Genomic DNA, 25,721 nt, shown 5'->3' with positions numbered 1-25,721 from the left:
TTAATGAATGGATCAATGAACCGAACCGACCGAACCCAATACTCGTAACTCGTCCGAACTAGATTACTTTTCGACTTTCTAATTTCAGACAATCTCAAAATATAATTTCTTTCTTTTTATCAACAAAGCCTTTAAGGCATACTTCAACACATATTATTAACCCTTATTCTAAATACTTAATTTAGATATAGTAATCAATAGGGTGGAAAACGAACATGTCCGTCCCGCAAAAGTCCGCAAGAAAATAGGACATGGCGGGACGGTCTTAATTGAGGGCGGGGACCTAAAACTTTAGTCCGTCCCACAAAAAAGTGAGGGCGGGGCGGGTTAAGCCCGTGAGCACTGCATTTTTTAAGCCTAAAAATACAAAATTTATGTTAATACACGTGTCCGCAAAAGTCCGCATAAAAAATGGGGCGGGACGGAGCGGTCATATTAGAGGTTGAGGGCCTAAAATTTAGCTCGCCCTGCACAAAAGTGCAGGTAAAACGGACATGTCCAACGGGCCGGACCCGCTAGTAATTAGTAGTACCGTGAAGTTCACTTCTTAGAGGCTACGTAAGTGGTATTTGAACTTTGAAGCATGTACTCATTTTCAAAGTGGACCACTAAACTTTGTCATATCTACACCATAATAGTTCTTTCCAATTTACAACAAAGACAAACGCAGTGTCGCGGAAGCTACCTAGTTGACTTGTGAGGTTGACTTCAAATAACCTCTATCCTTCCTTTTCTAATTATTAATTTTCACTGCAAACATTAGTAATATATTAAGATTTATTAAGAAGCTATAGATTCAAAGTGAGTTTGAAATATTTATACAAACAGAATACTACTACTGCTCAAGAATCAAGACAATGAACAGTTGTTATTATGTTACGGGATTGTTGTTGTTCATGGTTTCCTTTGTTGTTGGAACAACAACAGCCACTGCAACTAACTGTTCAGAAAATCCCTCATGCGGAAATCTTGTTATCAGATTCCCTTTCAGAATCAAAAACCAACAACCACCTTCCTGTGGCTATCCTGGCTTTGATTTAACTTGTTCATCAAACCAAACTATGATTCAACTTCCTCATAAATTGAAACTCAAAGTCGATTTCATTGACTACAAACGCCAAACTATTCAACTTTCCGATCCACAAACTTGTCTTTACAAACACATCCACAACCTCAATATTTCATCCACTCGGTTCGACTACTTGAAACGTGACTATGATGATTTTCAGGACTATTACTTTTTCAATTGTTCACCTTTGATTAGAAATGAGTTAGAATCCTACTTGGTTTCATGTCTAAGCACTTCAACCTCTCAAACATATGCTATCCCTTCTGATAGTCTCGTTGATTACCTTCCCCTCTCTTTTTGCACCAAAATGTATAATGTTACATTCAAACTTTCTGATTATGTTCGTTTGATGTGGTCTCAGCCTGATTGTAAACACTGTGAATCAAAAGGAAATATATGTGGCTGGAATAATGCTACACACTCCAAGGAATATGCTTGTTTCTCCAAAGGTAATTTAATTTGCCTGTTGTATTTGTTTTGAGGTAATCGTGTCAAAATATATAAACTCAGTTTTGCTAGTATGGTTTTGCAGATTCATCAACGGCTTTACTCACCACAGGGTCAATTCTTGGATCGTTGTTTTTCATCTTGTTGACTGGTGCAGTTTACCATATTTATGACATTTACATACTAAAGAAAGCAAAACAAGCAATTATAGAAAGGTTTTTGGAAGATTATAGAGCTCTTAAGCCTACTAGATACTCTTATGTAGAAATTAAGAGAATCACAAATAACTTTGGAGACAAGTTAGGAGAAGGAGCCTATGGAAGTGTGTATAAAGGAAGCATTTCAAAAGAGATCTGTGTTGCTGTGAAAATACTAAACTTTTCTCAAGGAAATGGGCAGGATTTTCTCAATGAAGTTGGTACAATGGGTAGAATTCATCATGTTAATATTGCTCGATTGATAGGTTTTTGCGCCGATGGGTTTAAAAGAGCGCTTGTATATGAATTCTTGCCAAATGGTTCATTGCAAAAGTTCATAAATTCACCAGACAATAAGAAAAACTTTCTTGGTTGGAAGAAGATGCATGAAATTGCTTTAGGAATAGCTAAAGGAATTGAGTATCTTCATCAAGGTTGTGATCAACGGATCCTCCATTTCGATATCAAACCACAAAACGTGTTACTTGACCATAACTTCATTCCAAAAATATCTGATTTTGGTCTAGCTAAGTTGTGTTCTAGAGATCAGAGCATAGTATCGATGACTACGGCTAGAGGAACTTTGGGCTACATTGCTCCCGAAGTTTTTTCAAGAAACTTTGGAAATGTGTCTTACAAATCAGATGTTTATAGTTATGGAATGATGTTGCTTGAAACAATAGGAGGAAAGAAGATCACGGAGGATTTAGAGAAAAACACGAGTCATGTTCACTATCCGGAATGGATTCATAATCTTTTAGATGATCAAGAGGAAATGAGAATTCATGTTGATGACAAAGAGGATGAAAAAACTGCAAGAAAAATGGCCATTGTAGGACTTTGGTGCATTCAATGGCATGCTATGGATCGACCATCAATGCAAATGGTGGTTCAAATGTTGGAGGGAGAGGAAGACAAAACTCCAATACCTCCCAATCCTTTTGCTTCTCAATCTAGACGAACTGGGAGAAATGGTTCAATTGCAATTACCAGACAGCTAACACAAGATTTAGATGTAATTGAAGAGTTAGAATGAGCTGCAATTATGAAATGTGTTACATTATCTTTACTTTCTTTTGTTCCATTTATGTCTTCAAATTGACTTTAGTATTTAAATAAATAGAATAATCCCACTCTTTTCATAGGTATTTGATAAATATTGTGGTGTATTGAACAACCCGCTATTTCTATAGGATTTTGGAGAGAAATATATAGTGTATTGGACAAACTAAACATTGCAAAACAATCACTAAAGATTTGTAAATAATTAATAACTCTTGGACTGAAATCGGCAGGCTTCTTCTCATGCAGAAATTCCTACACTGCATGGAACCAAACCTCGTGTAGGAGATTGACAAAACTATGTATATATCACCATATTGTATGCATCTATATTATGCACTGAAAACAACTCAAAAACATCTTTTGCAATTGCTACTCATTAATGTTAAAGTAATTACATTCACTGGTATCATCACTAAAACAATGGAGTACCAATGTAAAAGAATAACAAATGTACTCCGATACAGACTTACAACTAACAATGGGCCCCCTCAATACAAGGGAAAACAAAAAACAAAATACGAAGCCTCAATGTCGAAGTTGAATTTGCTAATGTACACAAAATCTGTTGCTACAGCCTTAAACCCGCGGTGAACAATCTTCAGGTAATTTACATGCAGGGTGTGATGGGATGTTAGTTCTTTCATAGCTTGTCAGATACATCAGCTGCTAATTCAATCTTCCATATATTAAAGAAAGCTCAGTCAACACTCTTGCAATTGCACAATTTTTACTCTGTTCTCAACTTGCATCATGTGAAAAAAAGATGCCACTTGCTTGAAATCCAGTCACAAGAAATAACCAGGACTACAAAACCTCTAACAAAATCTTGTTAACCTCCAAATTCTGGATGCCCCTCTCATCATATGGAAAGGGGGGAAATGTGGCGAGGCACATTCTTAAAATGCAGCAAGGCACATTCTTAAAGTCAAAGGAAACAGAAACACCCATAAAATTTTGTCAATAGATCAAGTTGCTGATAAAGATTTAGAATCAACGGTTCTATTTGCGTGGCACATGCAATCTGGGCATGGAAAGCTATATATGGAGTCACTAGGCCTTTTGAGCTCAACTCCCTTGGAGTCACTGTGTGACCTCATGCTCAGCAATTGACGCTTGAGACTTCTCCATCTGTAAAGTAGTCAAATTAGAGTCAGATTCTTTCTACAAATAATAAGATAAATCTTACATGCATAATGCTAAAACAACAAGGATCATCATTTTATAACGAGGAGTGCTACAAATAGCATTCTTTTTATACGAGATATTTGGAAGTAAATTCCATTCCGTGCAATCAATGTCTATAATAATAATAATAGTTATATTATACCCGAGAAAACAATTGCCTGGGTATTTGCCTTCTAATTGTATTCATGTCTCAATTATCATCACAAAACTGAACTGAAAGAAATATATACTACAGCACAGACAATACATACCCAATATTGCTACTGTCAAAGAGTAATGCCAACTTCCGCTTATCAGGCTTGATTGTCTTAGAGTGTCCACCATACAAGTATCTCCGGTGGCCCAGTAGAAAATGAGGGAAGTTACCGCCCTGTGTTGTGACAAACACCTCGCTATGAAGACAAACTGTGTAGTCTATAGCAGCCATCCTGGAAGAATAATTCTAGAAGAAACTCAAGTTAAAATTACAGTACGCAATCTTTCAAGAGCATAATAAAGTGGGATAGAATACTAATTTATACCTTAAATGGGGCAAGTTCCTCCTCAGATGCTAAAGTTTCCTTGGTGTGCAAATTAGGAAACATTTCCCTTAGAGGGGCCATTGTTATCTCGGCATTATATATTTTTCCAGATGCCAAATAGATGGAGGTGTTCTTTGTAAAACCCATTCCCCTAAGCATAAGGCCAACCTGAAGACATATATAAAAACATTGACCATCATATATATAAAGAAACTAATATAAAGTTATAATGTTTTCCGTTTAAAAAATGAGTAGCAGATAAAAAGTCTTGAAGCTCTTAGAATTTGGATTGAACCCATAAAACTAACTTGTAAGGTGATTCTTTAAGCCATGTCACATCCAAGTCTGATTGTCAACACTCAACAGATCTGAGATAAACCTAACTCAACTCAATAAAAACGACTTGTACAGTGAGATATACCTCTTAGCCATAAGCATTTTTTTCAAATCATATCACACCCAATGTGGGACTCTCAACAAAAGCAAAACATCACTTTGCAGGAAACATTTGAACCTCTTAGCTATATTAACAAGTTATAAAAATTATTCCCTTTAATTGTATTCCTCTTTGTTAGAATATCGGAAAAATATCTCACCACATCAATATTCTTTCATAAAATATGTTAACACTACCAAGATTATCACTGTAGTTTCCATATTTCTTTACTCTCATTGTTTATTTCCTTATTTTATTGGGATCAAGAGTCTAGTATTAGCATAAACACTTAAGGAATGGTGTTTTCGTGTTGTGTATAATATCCATCAGTCATTTGCATCATATATAATTTTGTTAGTCTAGATACTCCTTTTCTTCCTTCCACGCCCAATAAAACAAAAACTAAACCAATAACCTCAACACACTTCGTACAGACCAAGATAACTGGAAATTTGAGAAGATAATACCTCTAATGGAGTGAGGGGACACTTCCCATTGATCCTGATTGCTCCAGGACGTATAACTCGTCCAGGTTTTGTAAATTTCCCTTTCCAACCTCTTTCTCTTGCTGCAACCATGTCGTCTCTCTCCTGTTTCCCACCATCAAAAACACAACAAGAGAAAGCAACCATATCCTGCACATGAGAAGCAAGTAGAAAGTGATTCAGCAAAGACCAACATGTAATGTCGTCTGTCCGCCTTCATGATTCAGAACAACATTCACATCTAATCAAACCAACCTCTTCAAAACGAAGATGAATGGAGACATATTTACTGCCATTCACTATGCTTTGCTTCCTCATTCTTGCAACCAAAGATTCACTCAGGGACAATATGGGACTGGAAAATCGTAAAGCCTCGTAATTTGCTAAGCATCTGAGACGCTGGACAGCAGGAGGAGCATCAAATGACAATCTATTTGCAAAAGGTGAAATCCGTATAACCCTGTGTGATTGAATAGGAAAATTTGTAAACAGCAAACACAATAGTTTTACTCTTGCCAAATTTAACCCATAAGAGATTATAACATTATAACATAAAAATTCATCTGAAAACTAATAGTCTGAATTTCACATACATTGACAAGACATGAATAGTACAATAACTAACTGATAAATTGGCTATCAATTGATATTACATTATTAACAAAGGCCCTTGTGTATTTCCAAATGTATTCGGGCACAAGTTGTGCATCATAAAATAAACAAAGCCAATCATGTTCAGTGAAATTTTAAATTAGAATAAAATAATTGTATAATATCTCCTTCAAGACAAAAAAGCAAAAATAAGTGTTGAATTGATAAATATAAGTTAAACGATAATATCCCTCTATTCCATAGCTCTTGAGGTTGTTGAGGCACATAGATTAAAAAGGCATTTAAACTAAAAGTTTCACTATTTTATTATCTAATAGGTCATTAATATCTTTACAGTTTCTGAATTCTCTCTCCAAATAGGGATAGAGTTAAAAATATATATATTTAAATAGACATTGGAATTTTTAAACATCAATAATTCTGAACTTAAAAAAATTAGAATGTAATAAAACATATAACTTGCAAACAAACACCAGACACCAGACTCTTGGTCCAAACTGTATAACCATTAGAGATCAATGACAATAAGCAATAGCTTCATAAAAGAAGATCGTAACTCACCGTTCTTCAAGTAACTTTGGGAGTACCACGTCTCTGTAATACTGAATGGATGACCATGCCTTGATCCTGAAATTGAAAACATTTGTCATGTTGCTGCCAAATCTTTCCATCATGTGCTCGGGAATCTTATCAACCACCCGTACATCATTTTTCAAGATATTGCCAAAATATTCTTCATCATAAATGTCGCTGAACTTGCTGAAATATTGAAACATTATGAAACAATTTAGTCTTTAACACCTTGACTATTATTGGAACATCTACCAATAAACTTGTCAGTCAATACAAAAAACTTGTCAGTCAATACAACAGCGTAATTTTATAAGAACCATAAAATTTATTAGTGCAGAGCACCCAATACCAGAAATGCAATAGTGGATCATGGAGTGACTGCTAAAGTAGATAGTGGGTGCAATGCCAACATATATTACTAGGCTTCTCTCTTACTGAAAAATCAAATTAAAAGATAGAAAAATTAACATACCTAGGATCTTTCCATATGCTGTGATAATGAAAATTTGGGATCACAAGAGTAGCATTAAGATAGCCAGCCACAGCAACAGCATTGCATATCTATAAGCACCACATTCATTAAATGAAAATGTTGAAAGTAATGCTAAATTTAGCCAACATATAACAAACAAAAAGACCAGACATATAAAGAACACTAACCGATGTCCTTTGCTGATTTAAGCCACCATTAGCCTCTACATAAATGTATCCATTTGATTCAGGAAGGCCTGTGGGATTCATAAGAAATTTACATTATTTAATAGAATACAGGAAATTGTCAGAAGTTCATACATAATTTCCCCCATATAACAGTAAGCAATATACTGCAATAAGATTAATGTCAGGTATTGCAAGAACAATCCAATTCATACGTTAACCAGATATTCAGTACATTCATTTCATCAAATATGATTTTGGTTTTCCATAGGCTCTATTGTCTGCTTTCATTGTATTCAAAATTCAATTATTTATTGGGATTTCATAACATCAATGACAGGGAATACTTTATATGTAAGGTTATTTTGGATACTCTCGACTTTGTTCCTTTGTTCATTTTGCTCTCTATGATACTCCCAGGGTCATTTCGTGCAACTTTTGCTTACAAAATATATACTCCTTCACTGAAAAGAGAAATGTTCCACCTTGATATATCCCTTTGAAAACCAAGGAGGGCCTCCTGTAAGATTAACTCTTTTATTAGTTCTCGTCTTTTCTTGCATTGATCTGCAACAACTTTATTTAATTTTGTTTACCATTTCGGGATAGCATTAGGTGGAGTTATTGGGCCTTTGTGCCCTTAGTTTATTGAGCCTTTTGCCATTCAAAACTGGGCCTTTTGTTTATGACTAGTTTTGCAGATATATGAAAAATTTTGAAACATAGTAAATAACTCTGAATTTCTTTCATTAAAAAAAATTTGAGTACATCTAGAAAAATCATCAATGAAAGTAAAAAAGTACTTAAGACCTACAACATAACTGACACGACTCGGATCCCACGCATCTTGATGAGTAAGATCAAAAGGGGAGTTAACCATCTATAAATATGTTAGATATAGGCATGTTAAGTCATCTAAAGACCGCATAATCACCCAATCATTATCTATCTCCTTTAAACTTTGTATAAAGCATTAAAGTTTAGCAATAAAGGCCTCGCATATCATAAAAGCATACCTTTACATACATTCCATCTAAAAATTTGACAATAAGCTACTATTCTTTTCAGAGTGGGTAATAAGAATTTCCATGATTAAATTGAAAATAAACCACACAATCACATCACATACAAACAAAAATCTAATATATTGCCCCTGAATTAGAGTATTAAGGTTAGTTGTTCAGGTTTTGTTCATAAACCTACTTGTAATGAATATTAGGTAGACTTCCTTAATTCTATTTACACGGAGAAATTTACTCAAAAAGAATATGAATAGGAAACAGTAAGCCCAATGAATGTACAGGTCAAGTATACAACTAAGTTGGTGAAGTTTTATTAAAAGTAACACTAAGATGTACTTATGCATTAGATATTACTACTCTTACAGGTCAAGTATACAACTACATTGGTGAAATCAAACAACTCAAATAAGCATAATGGGAAAAAAGAGAGCAAAATTTTTTATCATACTGTGTATCAACATTACTCAAATTATACCTTCTGAAGATTTGTGTACGCATGGTTTCCATTCACCACCTCTATATGGAATCTTCCATATTGTTGATATCTGAAAGGAATTTAATTGCTTTGGTCACTAGAAATATCCAATAAAAGGTATGAATAAATTGTTGATATCTGACAGAAGTATTGTTAAATTGAAGTAGAAAAAGACACATGGAAAATTCATATGTAGCAACTGATGATAAGCATCAAGAATCATGGTATGAATGATTTCAATGATGATCCCTAACATATGTATGCTAATTAAAATACAGCCCGTATTTTAGGCTCCAGTCCAAAACTTTTGAATTATACAACCAGAAACACTGCAATTATCTTTGTATTAGGTCTATTAGTTGACAGAGTTAGATTAATCCAGGAGTAGCTGTGACTGAGATAGTTAAAGAGGTAGGCTATGTTGTTCATCAATAAAAGGAAAAGTTGAGAGGAAGACTAGCTAGTCTTTTGGGAGAGACTTAGAACCCTACAAAAAAGAGGTGCAAACTCACGAAGACCTGAAGTGCATTATGATCTATAATATGGGAAACTTCTCCCTACTATTTCCAATAAAGTATGAAAGTTACCAAGCTTTTCCTACACACATATATATATGAATTACATATTTACATCAATTTCATAGAATCTTATGATTCATGTTACAATGGCACGATGTAAAATCTTTATTCCCATTTCCGACCTTGAGTAAAATTTCAATTTTGACTATCTTGATTATGACCCGTGACAGATTCTAACAGTCCCTATTTATCACTAAAGGACTGAAGCTTGCTAACAGAACTGACATTTGACAACAGCAAGGTGCCAGATTTCACTAACTATACATAATTCACAGGATTTACAGTATACAGCCATGAGCCATGAACAGCTGTCAAGAAAATCTTCAATGCTTCTGCCAGTGATTTGTATTCTAGCAGCACCCAACTTCCTTACTAAACACCTAATCTTACATTTGATGTTCAATAAGTCTCAAATTCTCATTGTATTCGTATGATACTTAGCCTGACCTTTTCTACCGAAACTCTAGATGACAGATCTTAAGAGTTAGGACCTCCCTAGTAATCATAAAAATCAAAATAAAGAGCAAGATTCTATACATCAATGTGGTCAAAATCTTTAACCCCCCTTCTACATCTCCAAATAGCAGGTCAATCAATACACAAGCAAAGGTTTCTCAAATAACAAGCCCCTATAAGGCAATACCCTCATATTATCAATACCTATAATGACAAGCAAGTGCATTCTCACAAACAAGAGAGCGATTGAAATCATTTTTCTTCTACTATCACATGTTACTGTACAACACAGTACCAATAGATCCAGACTCATCAAACAATTTGACTAGCAAAATTCCATTAACTAGCCATCAAAACATTAACCAAAAATCAGAGAATTACAAAAAGTAAATAATAGTAAAGCCATATATAATAAACATATAAGTTGTACAGTGGATCATAGTAGAATTGTTAAATAGCAGCTACAGCATAGCATAACTTAAACAAACTGCTATTGTTCGGAAATTAAAACTAGACAGGATAAGATTAGAAACAACAAATCGCTATTGTTCCACAAATCATAATTTTCAACAAAATGATCAGACACAGAGTTGATTTAGTACAGCTCAAACATAAAATCAAGACTAGAACAACTGCATTAAGCATATATATTGAGATCCCAATCACAAAATCCTCAATATTCAAATTTCACCAGAAATCAAATAACACAACATCCAAGGAACCAACAATCTATTCATCTATCCTCTATTCTATCCATCATAATAAAAGTCTTCCCCTAACAATACATCACAAATTTCACATTTCTATTTTCCCTCATTTATCCCAATTAGTGCCTAAAAGCACGAGATCTTCATTCTCCACCATGTAAATAAACAACAAACAAATTCCAGAAAAAAATAAAACTTAAAAGAAATTAAAAACGAACCGCATCGGCGGAAGAATTATCCGCATCCATTTCATGTCGAAGCTTAGCATAAAGTTGAGGACTACGGTAGAGAGAACCAGGAGCAGGACGGTGCTTAATGATGGGAACAACATCGAACGAGAAGGTCCCGAAGTAGAGAAGCATACCGGAGATATAGATGAGAGGCGCAAAGAGGAAAATGCCTTGACGACGGAGGAGAACCGAGAGGAAAAGCCAAGCGAGGCGTTGAGCGTAGGTTCGTGGAGCAGGTTGAGCCGGAGAGAAGCGGCCGGTTTTGGAACGGGTGTGACGGAGACGAGGTGAACGGAGAGGCGAGGCGGGAGGAGACGGCGATGAATGGCCACTGGACGGTAGCCGGTTGTAAGGGTGCATTGGATGATTGAATGTGACGGTGTCACATGATAGTTACGGTGTGTGTGCGGCGCGCGCTCTCTCTCTCTCCCTCTCTGACCCTTTTTTTCAGGAAAAAAAAGGAGAGAGCGAGAGAGGCACGGAAGGAACCAGAGAGAATATCAGGTTGCGTTTATTTAATTTATGATAGCAGGTAACGTTTTTAGAGAGAGAAAGAAGGCGTGCTGGAGAACAAAGAGAGGGACAGAGAGAGCGCACGTGCTGAGGGAGTGGGTGTAATTCTTCTTTTTTTTCCTTACCGGAGTGGGGTTTGATTGATGATGGACAATCGTTTAATTTTTTTATTACTTTTGGTTTATTGGCTTAATTTTATAGGCCTAATATTAATAACATTTTTTGTCAATTGTGTTTTGACCAACTCACGAATTTGGTCCTTCATTTTTAAAACAGAATAAAGCAGATCCTAAACTTGACTAAAGTATATAAGAATGATCCTAACCCTATTTTTACTCCAAAAAAGTTGATGTGTCTAAATTTTAAGTGATGTGGCCAAATGTTTGATTATGTGGCATTGCATATCTGGAAATTTAAATTATTAATTCATTTAAATAATTGATGTAATTAATTTATTAATTCACAGGTATAATATCTACCCTAATCTCCTCAAATAGAATCAATCTTGCTAGTGTTCCTCTTCTGACCCTTCTTGTGCTCAGTCTTTCTTATTCATGCTCTGTGCGTATTCCTTCTTCCATCGAGGCTTACAATGGCAGCGAAAGGAAATCCAAAGTACTGTTTCAGGTATGTCTCATAAATTAGGTTAGTTATTTTGAAATTTAATTTTTGCCATAAAAGCCTTATAAATTAAGGTTTTTTTGTTGTGGTTGTGATATGCATAGGCCAAGTGAACCCCAGAAGTTGAAGTTATGTTTCAACCATGGGGGTAGATTTATATTCTTCCCTGTCAAATTGTATGTTGAGGGTCTAGTTTATGAGATGGATGAAGCATTTGACGTTGATTTTGCGAACTATAAAGACTTTAGAGCAAAAGTGCTACATCTTGGGTATGCGAACTTCAAGTGTTTGTGGTACCAGCATCCAAAGCTATCATTTCAGAGTGAACTTAAGCCTCTAAACACTGATGGTGACGTTTTAGAGTTATTTGCAGATGCTAAAGTGTATAATGTAGTAGACATTTTTGTTGAACATGTAGTTGATATTCATGATATAGTTGAATTTGGTGATGACGGACCGTTGGGGGATGAGATTAGGAATGATGAAGTTGAAGGCAATTCAGATGTTGAAGAAGTTGTTATGGAGGAGGTTAAGGATGAAGGTGTCAAGGTTGATGTTGAGAATGAAAGGTTTAGGGATGAAGGTGTTAGGGTTAATGCTGAAAATGAATGGGTTAGGGATGAAGGTGTTAGGGTTGATGCTGAGAATGAAAGGGTTAGGAATGAAGGTGTTAGGGTTGATGCTGAGAATGAAGGGGTTAGGGATGAAGGTGTTAGGGTTGATGTTGAAGATGGTTATGTTAGTGAAGAAGATGAGAACTATGTTGCAAGTGATGAAGAAAGTGAGGATGACTCTTATATAGGTGTTGATGGAGCAGAATGAAATTGGACTAGTGAAATACTTGTTGGGGGTGGAACCATGAATGAAACACAAACTATTGATGAAGAGTTTGACCAAGATGAAAGTGACTTACACACTACATTCAAAGTTCTTGAAAATGATGAAGCTGTTAGGTTTGAGATTGGTATACAGTTTGCTTCAAAGGAAATAGTCATGGATGCTGTTAGGGATCATGTTATGGAAACAAAGACAAATTTATGGTTCTACAAAAATGATGTTATTAGGGTTGTTGTGACATGTCAAACAAATTATCCATATCATATGTTAGTTGCTAAAAGGAGTGCAAGTCAGTACTGGCAAATAACAAGTTTGACTAAGGATCATGAGTGTGTTAGATCAGTTGGGAATAAACAAGCTAAGACTAAGTGGCTAGCAAAGAAGTTTATACCTTTGATTAGGCACACCCCTCATATCAAACCTAGTGGATTGGTTGATGAGGCATTTCATAGGTGGAATGTTAAGCTCAACCATTTTCAAGCATATAGGGCAAAAAAGAGAGCATTAGAGTTAATAGAATGTGCTAGTAGTGAGCAATATGCACACTTAAGGAGCTATGCTAAAGAGTTGAGAAGGTCAAATCCTAATAGCACTGTCATAATCAAATGTGGGACATCTGAATTAGGTCCTGTCTTTGCAAGGATTTATATTTGCTTGGCAACTTGTAAGGCTGCTTTTGCTCACACTTGTAGACCATTAATTGGATTGGATGCTTGCTTTTTGAAAGGAGAACATGGAGAACAAGATTGAATTGATGAAGATAAGGAGAACATGGAGACCATATTTTGGTGTAATGACAAGTATCTAATGTTTTGGTGTAATGACAATTCTTCATATATTGCGCTGTTATGACAATTAAGTAATGTTTTGGTGTAATGTCAATCAAGTATTGCTGCTATGTAATGGAAATTATGTAATGACAATTAACCTTCTTTTTCTGTTATGGTTTAAATTTTGAAGATTAACACGATTCATATTTGCAATCAACACATTACTAGGTGGCAATCAACATTTTAAAATTACATTAACATTCATTTGAAAACTACAACATACATCATCAACATAATTCAACTTCTAAACAACTAATTCAGCTGCTACAACACTTAACAACTAATTGAACAACTTAATTCAGCTTCTAAACAACTAATTCACCACTTTTTCAACATGACAGTAGATATCAATCCCATAATGACCACTACAACTAAAACAACTACTCTTTGGCATAACTTTAGCTTCTTTTTCAAATCCTCATCTTGTTTCATCTTCAAATTGTCCTTCTTCTTATCTTCACAAATTCTCTTCCTTAGTGACAATATCACTTCCTTTGCACGAATCGGCATTTCTTCATGGTACCAGTTCAAGAAGTTACATCCCTTTCGTCCCTGCAACTGAAATCACAAACAGATTTAAGATTTTCAATTTCTGGTGTTTGTTCTTCATACCAGAAATTCATACATTTATATAGAAACTGGTGTTTACCTTGTATAACCCACAGCCATTAAACCTCCACCCAGGATTCTCCTTCGTCCACGAGGTAGTGAGCGGCGAATCAAGGTCACAGAAGCAGCGGATGTGTCTTCTTCGTGACACACAATTGTTACTGAACACAGCATATGATTCAGACATGTTGAGAAGCGAAGAAGATTGAGAGAACTGATGAAGTTTGATAGAAGTGAAGAGGGGATCATTGGTGGGAGAAGTTTGGAAGATTGGGATTTGGGATTAATGCAAAGAAGTCACTTAAAATTGATTTTTTGTTTTAATTTTTTTTCTTTATTTTCTGAAATGTTAAATCAAATATTATTAAATACAATATTCAGTTTTTAATGACGTGTAAATGCCTAGTCAACACCTTAATTTGGACACATCAGCTTTTTTGGAGTGGAAATGGGGTTAGGACCAGTTTTAGATACTTTAGTCAAGTTTAGAGACTGCTTTGTTCTGTTTTAAAAATGAAGGACCAGATTCGTGACTTGGTCAAAACACGAGGACCAAAAGTGTTATTAAGCCAATTTTATATTATATGTGTCCATGGGTGTGGATCTACCCACTAACCCGTAAATTATCCGAACTCGTTCATTTACGGGTATATCTAATTCAACCCGCAACAACTCATATAGTTTTGGTTCGGATATCGAGTTTGAGTTTTACGACCAGCGGACCCGTTGACCCAATCCTTTTATGTGACATTAGTAACTTCTTCTTTTTTATTATTATTTTAAATAAAAATATAAAACATTATCTCAATACTAACCATAATTTTTTCAAAAAAACTTTATTCTTCACCAATAATACTACTAGATCAATGAGTTTACGTAATTCTAAGACTAAATATCGTTTTTTTTTGTATCATTTCCAACTTACGTATTTTATTAAAATAATGTGTCTTGTGGAATTTTATACTATTATACAGTGTTATGTCATGTTGATGAGTGTTATTAGATATTTGATGTGCTTCATCCATTTTGTGTCTTAGAAATGAGTATAAATGTATAGAATTCTGTTACAATATTTTTAAATTGAAAAAAATTATTATTTTTTAATTTGAAACACAACCCATGAACTCAACTCATAAATGAATGGGTCGGTTCGGGTTCGTTTTGATAATGAAATTGCGGGTTGGACGGCGAACTCAACCCATTAAAGTTTAAACGGGTTGGGTAACGGGTTAGACTAAACTCGGTCCAACCCAACTCATGCACACCTCTATATTTACTATGGTCTTTAATATAAGAGAAAATTTATGTTTAGATTCATTCAGTGGTTAATATATCTAATACATATATAAAAAAAATACATTAACCATTCTATCTACTTAATATAAATGTAAAGAAGTCATGATGACAACCCTAGCCACATGTCTTCTTGGTAATAATCCTCGCCACATGTCAATTCATAATAATTCTAAATAAAACCCTAATTATACAAACTATATATATTAAAATAAATAATAATAATATAATACTAAACTAAACCATCATTATTATTAATAATAATAATAATAATAAAATATATAATATCTAACTAATAAAAATATTAAAATAATAATAAGTAGATAATTGTCATTTAATAATAATTTTAAATACGAATCCTAATTATACAAACTCTATAATAATAAATAACAATATAATACTAAACTAAATCATCACTATTAATAATAATAATAATAATAATAATAATAATAATAATAATAAAAATAATAAAACCTACTTAATAAAAATGTAAAGAAGTCATGATGGCAACCTTAGCCACATGTCTTCTTGGTAATAATCCTCGCCACATGTCAATTGATAATAATTCTAAATAAAACCCTAATTATACAAACTATATATATATATTAAAATAAATAATAATAATAATATAATACTAAACTAAACCATCATTATTAATAATAATAATAATAATAATAATAATAAAAAATATATATAATATCTAACTAATAAAAATATTAAAATAATAATAAATAGATAATTGTCATTTGATAATAATTTTAAATACGAATCCTAATTATACAAACTCTATAATAATAAATAACAATATAATACTAAACTAAATCATCACTATTATTATTAATAATAATAATAAAAATAATAATAATAATAATAATAAAAATAATAATAAAAATAATTAATATCTAACTAATAAAAATATTAAAATAATAATAATAATAATAATAACAATAATATAATATAATAACTAACTACCACAATTAATAATAATAATAATAATAATAATAATAATAATAATAATAATAATAATAAAATAATATATTCAACCAACACTATTATATCTTATTATCCTAATTCTCATTTTTTTTATACAAAAACAATTTTTAATTATCAAATAATAATAATAATAAATATAATAATAATATTAATAATTATAATATAATTATTATAATTATTAATATTATTATTATCATATAGAATGAGTTTATTATAATATTTGAGAATATTTAAATTTTAAGAAGTAATAAAAAAAGATCGATGTAATATAAATAATATGGGAATTAGATTAAATTTTATAAGTAAGTTTGTATCTTAAAAATTTAATGAATGAATATTAATATATAAAATAACCAGGGGCGGAGCTATAGCCCAGCGAGCCCGGGCACGCGCCCGGGCTCAACCCCTCCTTTCGTTGTATACTCCCCACTTAATAGTTGATTTTTTAGACAACACTAGGGGCAAAATCAATAATTTTTAGACAAAATTATGGGCAAAATTAGTAGAAATAGGGTGTAAAATTTTTGGACAAAATTAAGGACAACATTTTTAGACAAAATTAAGGGTAAAATTAGTATAAATAGAGTGTAAAATTAGTAAAAACAACGTATAAATTTTTTGCCCGGGCTCCTTAAATTTTCTGGCTCCGCCACTGAAAATAACATTTGTTTGATTGTCATTAAAATTTCTATTAATAATAAGTAAGAAATATAAATTCAAAATTTCTAATACTCACCGATTATAAGTTTATGATTAGAATTGATAGATAATTATTTGGAGTTTTTGGAGCTTTTAGAAATGTTTCATATTTTATTATAATATTGTATCATATTTTTTTAATTAATTTCATGTATTAATATAAACTCTAATATTTATTATATTTATTTTTATCGAATGTATGTCGGAGGTTGTTTTTAACTCTTGGATGTGACTTCATTTTTATTGTAGTTACAAAACGTTATAGTTTTTAATGACTGTTTTTAATTACTAAAATTATGGTCACACTTTCTAATCAGATTTATTATCCTATTAATAGGTAAAATCACATATATAAATACATAATTTGTTGTATGGATTTTGTAGAGTTATTGTACACAATTTGATTTGATTGTAGGTCTTCATATTTGGCTTGCCTCCTAACATCTCATATATGATACGTATATACTTTTTAATTTTATATTACTCAGCAGTCCAAGATTAGGTGTTGGTTGGGGTCTTCTTCAACAATCAAATATTTGATTAATAAATATCACGAAGTCTAAATTACTAATTTGTATCAAGAAGTGTCCAACTAATCTTTTACTTTTGCTCTCTAAAGTATTAGGGGTTAACACCTCTAAAGTTATTTGTGTTTAATTTTCTCTTTGAGCAGGTATCTATGAATGTTAATTATATTGATTTTCACAGTAACTTATAATTTGTAAAATTTTACAAAAAGTTATTATTATTATTATTATTATTATTATTATTATTATTATTATTATTATTATTATATTATTGGTTGACGTGTTCTTTGGAGCCCTCTCTCACGCCACAACTCTATATGTTTCTCTCTTATAATTTTTCTCTCTCATTCTTATCACTTTATTTTTAGTTGAGTTTATCTCCCTTCACACATCCATATAAAATGAGATGATGAATTATATTAATTTTTCTTATTAACAACATTATTATTATTATTATTATTATTATTATTATTATTATTATTATTATTATTATTATTGTTTAAAAGAAAGTATCAATCAATTTATTTACAATAATTAAATATCACACATCTGAATTAAAGGTCACATTCTTTTTATTTTATATTATTGATTTATTTAATAATCATTCTTATCGTTTTGGTTTCCACAATGACATAAAACTATTTTTAAAATTCCTTATAAAGAAAATTAAAAAATACATATCTTAATATGTATTTTACAAAATTAAGATTAAAAAATATGCCAATTTTTTTTGTTTATTTTATTTTGGATTAAATTATTGGAACAATGTTTAGAAACAAATTGAATAGTACAAAAATTAAACATTGCCATAAAAATAAATTTTATTTGCAAGAAAATTAAATATACGTATGATACTTTTTAAGTCGTATGTAAAAAATAAAAGGACTTACAAATAAATGGTTTAAAATATGTTTATGATAGTTTTTTTCTTTTCTTTTGTCATTATTTTCTTTTTTGGGTATGGTAATTTTTTACCATTAATAAATCGAAGGTTGGCCACTATTAGCCGAATTACTGGAAATTTAAGGTCAATTCTAATTATTATTTTATTATTATATGAAGGTTTGATAATTTTACGTATTTGTTAGGTTCCTTAAATTATACAAGTATACATTAATATACATTTATATGTATTATGAATTTCTTGATTAATTAAAAATAATATACACAAATGATAAAATTATTCACGTAAATATGATATATATTTCAAAATTAAAGAATATAACTAAAATAATAAAGTAAAATTATAATATAAATTAATAAAGATATTTATATTATAAAACATTTTTTATATTAAATATAATTTTAAAATACATTCAATTATAAGATTATATATAATTATATTTGCAAAAATATATTTTTTAAAATAATATTTGAGGCAATGATTATAATCAAACCAATGCAACGCGCGGATTTTTATATAATTCACATTTAAACAATTAATCTTGAGGGTGACAATGTATCAATCATTAAAGATCCAAAATTTCCATACTTGAAAACTAAAGAATCTGAATGATTCAATGTCTTTTTAATTTATTGTGTTTACGTTTTTTTAATATATGTAATAATAACGCCCAAATATGATAGATTTGTCCATCACATCACTTTTATTAATTAATAATAAAAATTAGCATGAATTTTTCTTTATTTTAATTTATTTCCAATCATACACTTATAAAATTTTCTTTATTTCAATTTATCACCAATGATAAAATAAAATTAATCACAATTATTTGGATTTTCTTTATAAATTAATCAAATAGAAACTCAGATAAAATCTTTTAGGTTTTTAAAATGTAAATAATTTAAATAATAATAATAATGGGAAATATTGACACAATCATAGTACGAGTAATGTTATAGAGAAATATTGACATGTCTTTAGGTTTGTGTAATGTAACACAGTTAATTATAAAAAATGGGAAAATACGCGGCTGAAGCAAAGGTTATTTTGGGAAGCAATATTGGTAAAAAAAATTATATCGCAAGTTTATCATTGACACCTTCTGATAAAAGAATCCCTTTCAAATTCTAACTGCACCAATTTCCTTTAGTTGTTTTATTTGCAATGACTATCAATAAAAGTAAGGGCAGTCACTCAAACATATTGGAGTATATCTACCACAACCAATGTTCGCTCATGGACAACTATATATTGTCTATCAATGGTTACTTTAAAAAAAATTGAAGATATTGGGGACTAATGATGAATGTGAAGATATAGATACAACATCAAATGTAGTTTAAAAAAAATATTTAATAATATTATTTAGTTACTTAATTTTTATTTCTTCAAATTTATACATTTTAAATTATCATAAAATTTTATTTTTTAATTTATTAACTTTCACATTAAATAATTAAAAGTATAATTGCATATATAGACTATATGACCTACAAAATAATTTTATATGCAAATAACAAATAAATATCAATTATTGTAAAAAATTATTTCTAATATACCCGTGCGAAGCACGGGTCGGTAATCTAGTCAATCTAAAAAGTGAACTTTCTCTTATAATAAAGACCAGAAGAAATATTATATTATTATATTATTTATTAACTATATACTTAAGAGATTCTTTAATTAAGACAAAAACTAAATAATTTTAAAATTTGGTTTAATTTTATATTATATATTATTAATTAAGAGATTCTCTAATCTTGCGGTCCTTAATCGTTGGAAATTTCTCTTAATGAAATTTGGTTTGGAGTCTAAATCTTGGGTAAGAGAATGTTGCTTTGGAGTCAAAATCTTGGGCCTCAAGATCTCGATCCTACTTCAATACGAGATCTCTTTTTTCTTTGAACTTCTTTGTAAGCTATCTAGTTAGATACCATTTGAAATAAAAATTCCAACAAAATTAAATTTATGACATTTTCAGCATATTACCAATTTCTCATTATTTTTCTAATTATTTGGTTTACCTATCTTTGATGTCTCACACACGTTCTATTTAATCATTTTTAGAAGTTCACACCAAAAAGTCATTCTAGAACTATTGTGTTATGTGCATTATTTGTGCTTTGTGACATGAAAATGGCCTAAAGGTCAAGTTTTCAACTTAAGCATTTTGGATAAAACTTGAAGTGCATAACATGGTACATCTCATTTTCTTTCCATCATCACTTATGTCAATCATCACAAAATCTGCGTCCTTCTTGAGAAAAGCGTCGCATCTTTGGCAGTTGAGAGAAGAAGGGGTGCCACAAATTTGTATGTTGAGAGAGGAAGAGGAGGCATCACGACTCTATTTGATGAGAGAAAGCTTGTGTCGTCGATGAGAGAGAAAAGAGGTACGAACTTGAAAATGTAAGAGAAGTTTTCTTTTAGATTAAGCTAGCACTCAAATCGAAATAACTAAATTGCACTTACTTTTTAACTGAATTACATAAAAACCGATATTTGAAAATAATATATAAGGCGTAGGTGTAATACTAATAGTGAGTGTCAAGATACCAAATCTGATTAAAAAATGAGTATCAATAGCTGTATTTATTTTGTCTAAAATTGTTCACTTATAAATTAGTCAAGTATATACACCACCAAAATAAAATGCATCATACAATATATTTAGACACTAACCAAAATCAAATTCTCTTGAAAAGAAAAACTGAAGTATCCATAGAAACAAACAATATACATTAAGATAAAAATTATAATGCATACTGTTTTATAATTGAGCAACAATAATAAGTTAATAACAGCAATATTTTTTCTGACAAATCCCTTCCTCTAATAAATTTTACTAACAATGAACATCCAAGTTTCCAACAACAACTTAATAAGGTAAAATAAATTGGGCAAACTAATCTGAATTAAGCCCAGCTACAATACAATATAAACATGATCTATAAGGATAATGAACTACTTTATAATAATAACCATTGCTGATTACAATGTAAATCCGGCGAATTATGTAGATGATGCTATTCATACTCTGCACAGAATGGATGCTTCCACATTTTGATCAGAGTATGCAAATCTACTCAAGAAGCTTATTGCAGGTGCCTACACCAACAGCAGCAGCAAGATGCCATGCAGCATGAAGGTATGGAGTTTTAGGGAATAAATCATCGGCTATAAAAAGTATACCGCCCATTAATGATGACATTTTGTGCACTGTGTGAGCCATTCTCAAGTCGGGATCTTTCAATGCCCTTTTAGCAAATGCTACCTGAATAAACAACATTTAGACAAGAATAACATGATTATAAAATGTTTAGTATAAACGTATGCTTGTGCATATTTGTCGGGTTCTTGTTTCTGCAACTATTACTCCCTCAATGGAGCAGCATGATTATCTATTAAAGCAAAAGACACTAAATTGCCATTTGTAAATATTTGAATTTTCAAGCGATTTACCTCCATCATCCCAGTATGAATAACTGAAACCATTAATGGATTAACGGGAAGAAAGGCTGCAGATGCCGCCATCAGCAACTTTGGGTTCTCGTTTCTGAGGGCCCTTGACAGACACTGCAGTATGATTTTATAGAAAAGACGGTATCAAAGTGATTTACTCGCAGTCTAAAATAGTAACATTTTAGGCAATAAAGAAAATAAAAAACTTGTAATGTAGGGAACATTTCATATTACGTTATTGGAGGGGACGGAGTTGCAATCAGAAGAAAACGCAGGCAGGCCAAAGTTCAATATGTTTACTTAACCGGAAAATAAAGGACTACGAAATAACTTCCTGACCAGTCAACTATATGAATTGCAAAATCAATTATATGAATTGCAAAATTTAAATATGAAAGATGAAAGGTGGGATACAAAACCATTGAGTTTATGTAAAAACTAACAAGGCATCTTCTGCTTAGAACAATTCAAGACAGAAAAAACCTAAAGTCTCATGGTTCTCCTAACAAAGCCGGATAGATTGGTTGCACCGACACAAACAATAACAACAACCAAGCCTTATCCCACTAAGTGGAGTCGGCTACATAAATCAACTTTCGTCATAATGTTCTATCCATCGATACATTTTACAAAAACATGGATTATACTCGAAGTTTAGAATATAACAGATATATGAGATTCTGCATATCATTGAATAAGCCTTTAGTTATTTACGACTATCTATGAATATGCTACTTACAACAGTTGTTGTAGCTATCATTGTGTAATCAACCCATCTCATAAATTTCCTCAATTTTCCTCTTGAGCAATGGTACATACTTGAAGCCACTCCAACTCCAATTAACGAATTGGCATACATTTTAGAACTGAAATTCTTCCTACATTGCAAAAATTCTCATAAGACAACTACGGCGTCTTTCTAGCCAAAGGAATTCAAGATGCTCGGAGAAAAATATTACCTGGGAGCAGTCATTCCAAGAGCTATAAAAGGAATCGAAGTGAGCACATTAGCAATTGTTTCAGCAACATGCTGATCACCTGATAAGTGGACATAACAGTATATCACGATTAGATTATTCGAAGTAAAACAAGAGCAACATTAACGGAAAGAAATTTTCTTAACGTTACCATGACAACTAATACTGCAGTGGATAGGTCTCAAGCATGCTGGTCTTTGTTGCCATGCCCGTCTACACAACATATTCGAAGTCAGTTAGCATACACAATTTCATAAATTTACAATCGCAAAAAATAACAATAAATTAAAAGTTATACGCCGTTTTGACGAATATATAAATTTCACTCACTGCATTATCATCAACTGATTTTCTCTGGTAGTTGAAGTACCACCAGATGATGGATGAAGATCCCGACTTTGATTAGTTTCCGTCAGAGAAAACGGTGAATGAGGCACCACTTGGACTCCATGGACACCTTCAAGGGCTCTACTGTGATTCATGGCAATTCAATTTGTGTTGTGTGCCAGCAATTTCTTGCTGGCACAAACACTTGGTTGGAGAGTGCTGTAGAGTATAATACCCAATAATTCTGATAAAAATAGAATATCTTAATTAATTCATAACAAAATCTAAATATATGCTATCTAATTAATGTAGCAAGCTTAATCCTAAGCATAAACAAATCAGAAAATGTTAATTAGGGAAAAAATAGATTATCTGCTGCAGTGGTACCCAAAATTTTCAGTTAATCAAACTAGAACAACAACAATAAACAATGATAAAAATCTGAAGTGACGCAAAATTAAAAATATGATTCTAATTCGTTGGAGTGGATAGAGAGAGAGAACCTGGTGGAGAATTAATTAATGTTGAGAAGTATTCGTAGTGGTAAAATGCAAGGAGAAATTACGAAGAGGCGGTTTTTGAATGAAAATTTTTAGAATAAAAAAACAAAAAAGGGGAAAAGGGAATAGAATAAGAGAGGGGAAGATGCTTTGTTAAGTCGAGAATCTTCCTGTATAGAAAGACGCATATTCGGGTTTTTTGGGATGACTCATATTTGACGCACCAATCATTAACAGCTATGGGACTAGCAATTCTTTATTTTTTCTTCTTCTTCTAAGTACTACAACAAGGGTCAATTACTTACACCAAGTGAATCACCGTTTCTGTGATAAGATTGTAAATTTTGGTTGTGTTTAGATATTTTAAAAGTGGAAAATGGAACTGATATTTTTTTGTTGGGGGTACTTGCGGTTAAAGGTGACAATTGGATATTCATACAAAATATATTCTTACACTCTTTCTTACATCAAATACATACACTATATATATAATTCATGGTAAATATAGTGTTTTTTTATTAAAATAATATTATTTTTAAAAATTGTTTACTTTTTAAAAAAAAAGAATTTTAAAATTTACTTTTATAACACAAATATAAAGTTGCGTCATTAACCAACTTCACAACTATATTAACCACAAAAGTGTACGTCATTAACCACTTATTTTTACTTATAATTTATTAATCACTTTCACTACTACATTAACTAATAAAATACATATTATTAACTATATTCTGACACTAAATTATAAATGTATTAACAACTTTTAGACTTCATTAACCTACTTTATTTTATTATTTAATTATTTATTTTATGTTTGAGAACTCATTAACCAAATTATGAACAATATTAACCAACTTTATACATAATATTAACCAAAATTGATTTACTACGTAAGATTTAATATTTGATATCAGAACACTCGATAATTGAACTATAAAGTATATTAACCAATTTATAACACTCAATTAATCAACTTTACTTTATAACTTATAACTATTTTTTATGTCAGAATATATATCTACCAAACTCTAAACTATATTAACCAAAGTTTTGATATTTCATTAACCAACGTAATTTTAAAATAAAAATAAATAAAAAAGTTAAAATAAAAAAATATATTGTTCACGTATTAGTGAACAGTGTATTGGGTGTAACCTACATGTCTATGAATTGGTGTAAAGATATCATTTATCAATATAAAATCCATCAAATTTTATTAACCAAAATGTTCATTCATTTAATCTAATAAATCTATTTATCAAAAGAATATACTCTGGAATCTAATATCTATTTACTCCCTCCGTGTCTCACGATAGACGTCTTCTTTGAATTTTTCACACTTTTTAAGATAGTAATTAATTATGTTGATTTCAATGATAAAATAAATGATATTTACTAAAATAACCTTATTAATATTAGATAGTTGATTAGTTAAATGGATCAAAACACAATAAATAAGAGTAATTGAAATTTGTTTAACGTTTTTCTATCTTTGTTGTCGTTTCAGCTTTACATACCAAGCTAATGGCACAATCAATTGAAGATGTTAGGGATACAAGCAACTTCAAAGATTCGTAGAAGATTGTTGTGAGGTGTAAACATTTGTAGTCTGTCACAAGTGCCTCTAATAAAGAGCATTTGAAAATGGTTTTGATTGATGCAAAGGTATGATGACATCTCATGGTGAATAATTCTTATATTTAGTTGATTATTGCATTCCTATTGTGTTCGTGTCTAATGTGTATTAAATATATTTGATTTTTAGTGCGCCATGATCCAAATAATTGTACCACCGCATTTGGTTTCGAAACACATTTTAGCCACCCATTCTTTTAGATGGTCATCAAACTCTACGCTTAAATATTCACCACCTTACCCTCATTTTAAGAGATAAACACATTGCCCTCATAA

General features: G+C 31.4%; 4 protein-coding genes across 5 annotated transcripts; 1 reads left to right on the top strand and 3 right to left on the bottom strand.

Moving 5' to 3' along the window:
• The first annotated feature begins 750 nt into the window (after window positions 1–750).
• Window positions 751–2,782, top strand: LOC131595954 (rust resistance kinase Lr10-like). The gene is made up of 2 exons (XM_058868496.1): window positions 751–1,518; window positions 1,602–2,782. Exons 1-2 carry the CDS (start codon window positions 858–860, stop codon window positions 2,747–2,749), a joined length of 1,809 nt encoding a protein of 602 aa, XP_058724479.1. The 5' UTR covers window positions 751–857; the 3' UTR covers window positions 2,750–2,782.
• Window positions 2,783–3,122: 340 nt separating this feature from the next.
• On the bottom strand, window positions 3,123–11,301 carry LOC131595955 (protein ESMERALDA 1-like). The gene is made up of 10 exons (XM_058868498.1): window positions 10,704–11,301; window positions 8,745–8,814; window positions 7,251–7,318; window positions 7,063–7,151; window positions 6,579–6,776; window positions 5,661–5,865; window positions 5,388–5,555; window positions 4,485–4,652; window positions 4,215–4,405; window positions 3,123–3,906 (listed from the first exon to the last, which is right to left on the bottom strand). The coding sequence occupies exons 1-10, from the start codon at window positions 11,073–11,075 to the stop codon at window positions 3,744–3,746; spliced, it is 1,692 nt and encodes a 563-aa protein (XP_058724481.1). The 5' UTR covers window positions 11,076–11,301; the 3' UTR covers window positions 3,123–3,743.
• A 2,533-nt stretch (window positions 11,302–13,834) lies between these two features.
• Window positions 13,835–14,312, bottom strand: LOC131598326 (uncharacterized). The gene is made up of 2 exons (XM_058870940.1): window positions 14,166–14,312; window positions 13,835–14,068 (listed from the first exon to the last, which is right to left on the bottom strand). The coding sequence occupies exons 1-2, from the start codon at window positions 14,310–14,312 to the stop codon at window positions 13,835–13,837; spliced, it is 381 nt and encodes a 126-aa protein (XP_058726923.1).
• Window positions 14,313–21,282: 6,970 nt separating this feature from the next.
• Window positions 21,283–24,051, bottom strand: LOC131600306 (uncharacterized). 2 transcript variants are annotated; one of them, XM_058872490.1, is made up of 7 exons: window positions 23,811–24,051; window positions 23,311–23,551; window positions 23,132–23,193; window positions 22,963–23,041; window positions 22,743–22,881; window positions 22,004–22,117; window positions 21,283–21,815 (listed from the first exon to the last, which is right to left on the bottom strand). In XM_058872490.1, the coding sequence occupies exons 2-7, from the start codon at window positions 23,460–23,462 to the stop codon at window positions 21,624–21,626; spliced, it is 738 nt and encodes a 245-aa protein (XP_058728473.1). In that variant the 5' UTR covers window positions 23,463–23,551; window positions 23,811–24,051; the 3' UTR covers window positions 21,283–21,623. The 2 variants fall into 2 exon arrangements, with proteins under 2 accessions (XP_058728473.1, XP_058728474.1); XM_058872491.1 differs by lacking the exon at window positions 23,811–24,051 and adding an exon at window positions 23,695–23,715.
• Window positions 24,052–25,721: the final 1,670 nt, after the last annotated feature.

This window comes from Vicia villosa, linkage group LG4 (genome assembly GCF_029867415.1).
Source record: "Vicia villosa cultivar HV-30 ecotype Madison, WI linkage group LG4, Vvil1.0, whole genome shotgun sequence".
Taxonomy (NCBI): domain Eukaryota; kingdom Viridiplantae; phylum Streptophyta; class Magnoliopsida; order Fabales; family Fabaceae; genus Vicia; species Vicia villosa.
The sequence above is the reverse complement of the archived record's forward strand: the minus strand, read 5'-3'. Positions and strand labels throughout refer to the sequence as shown.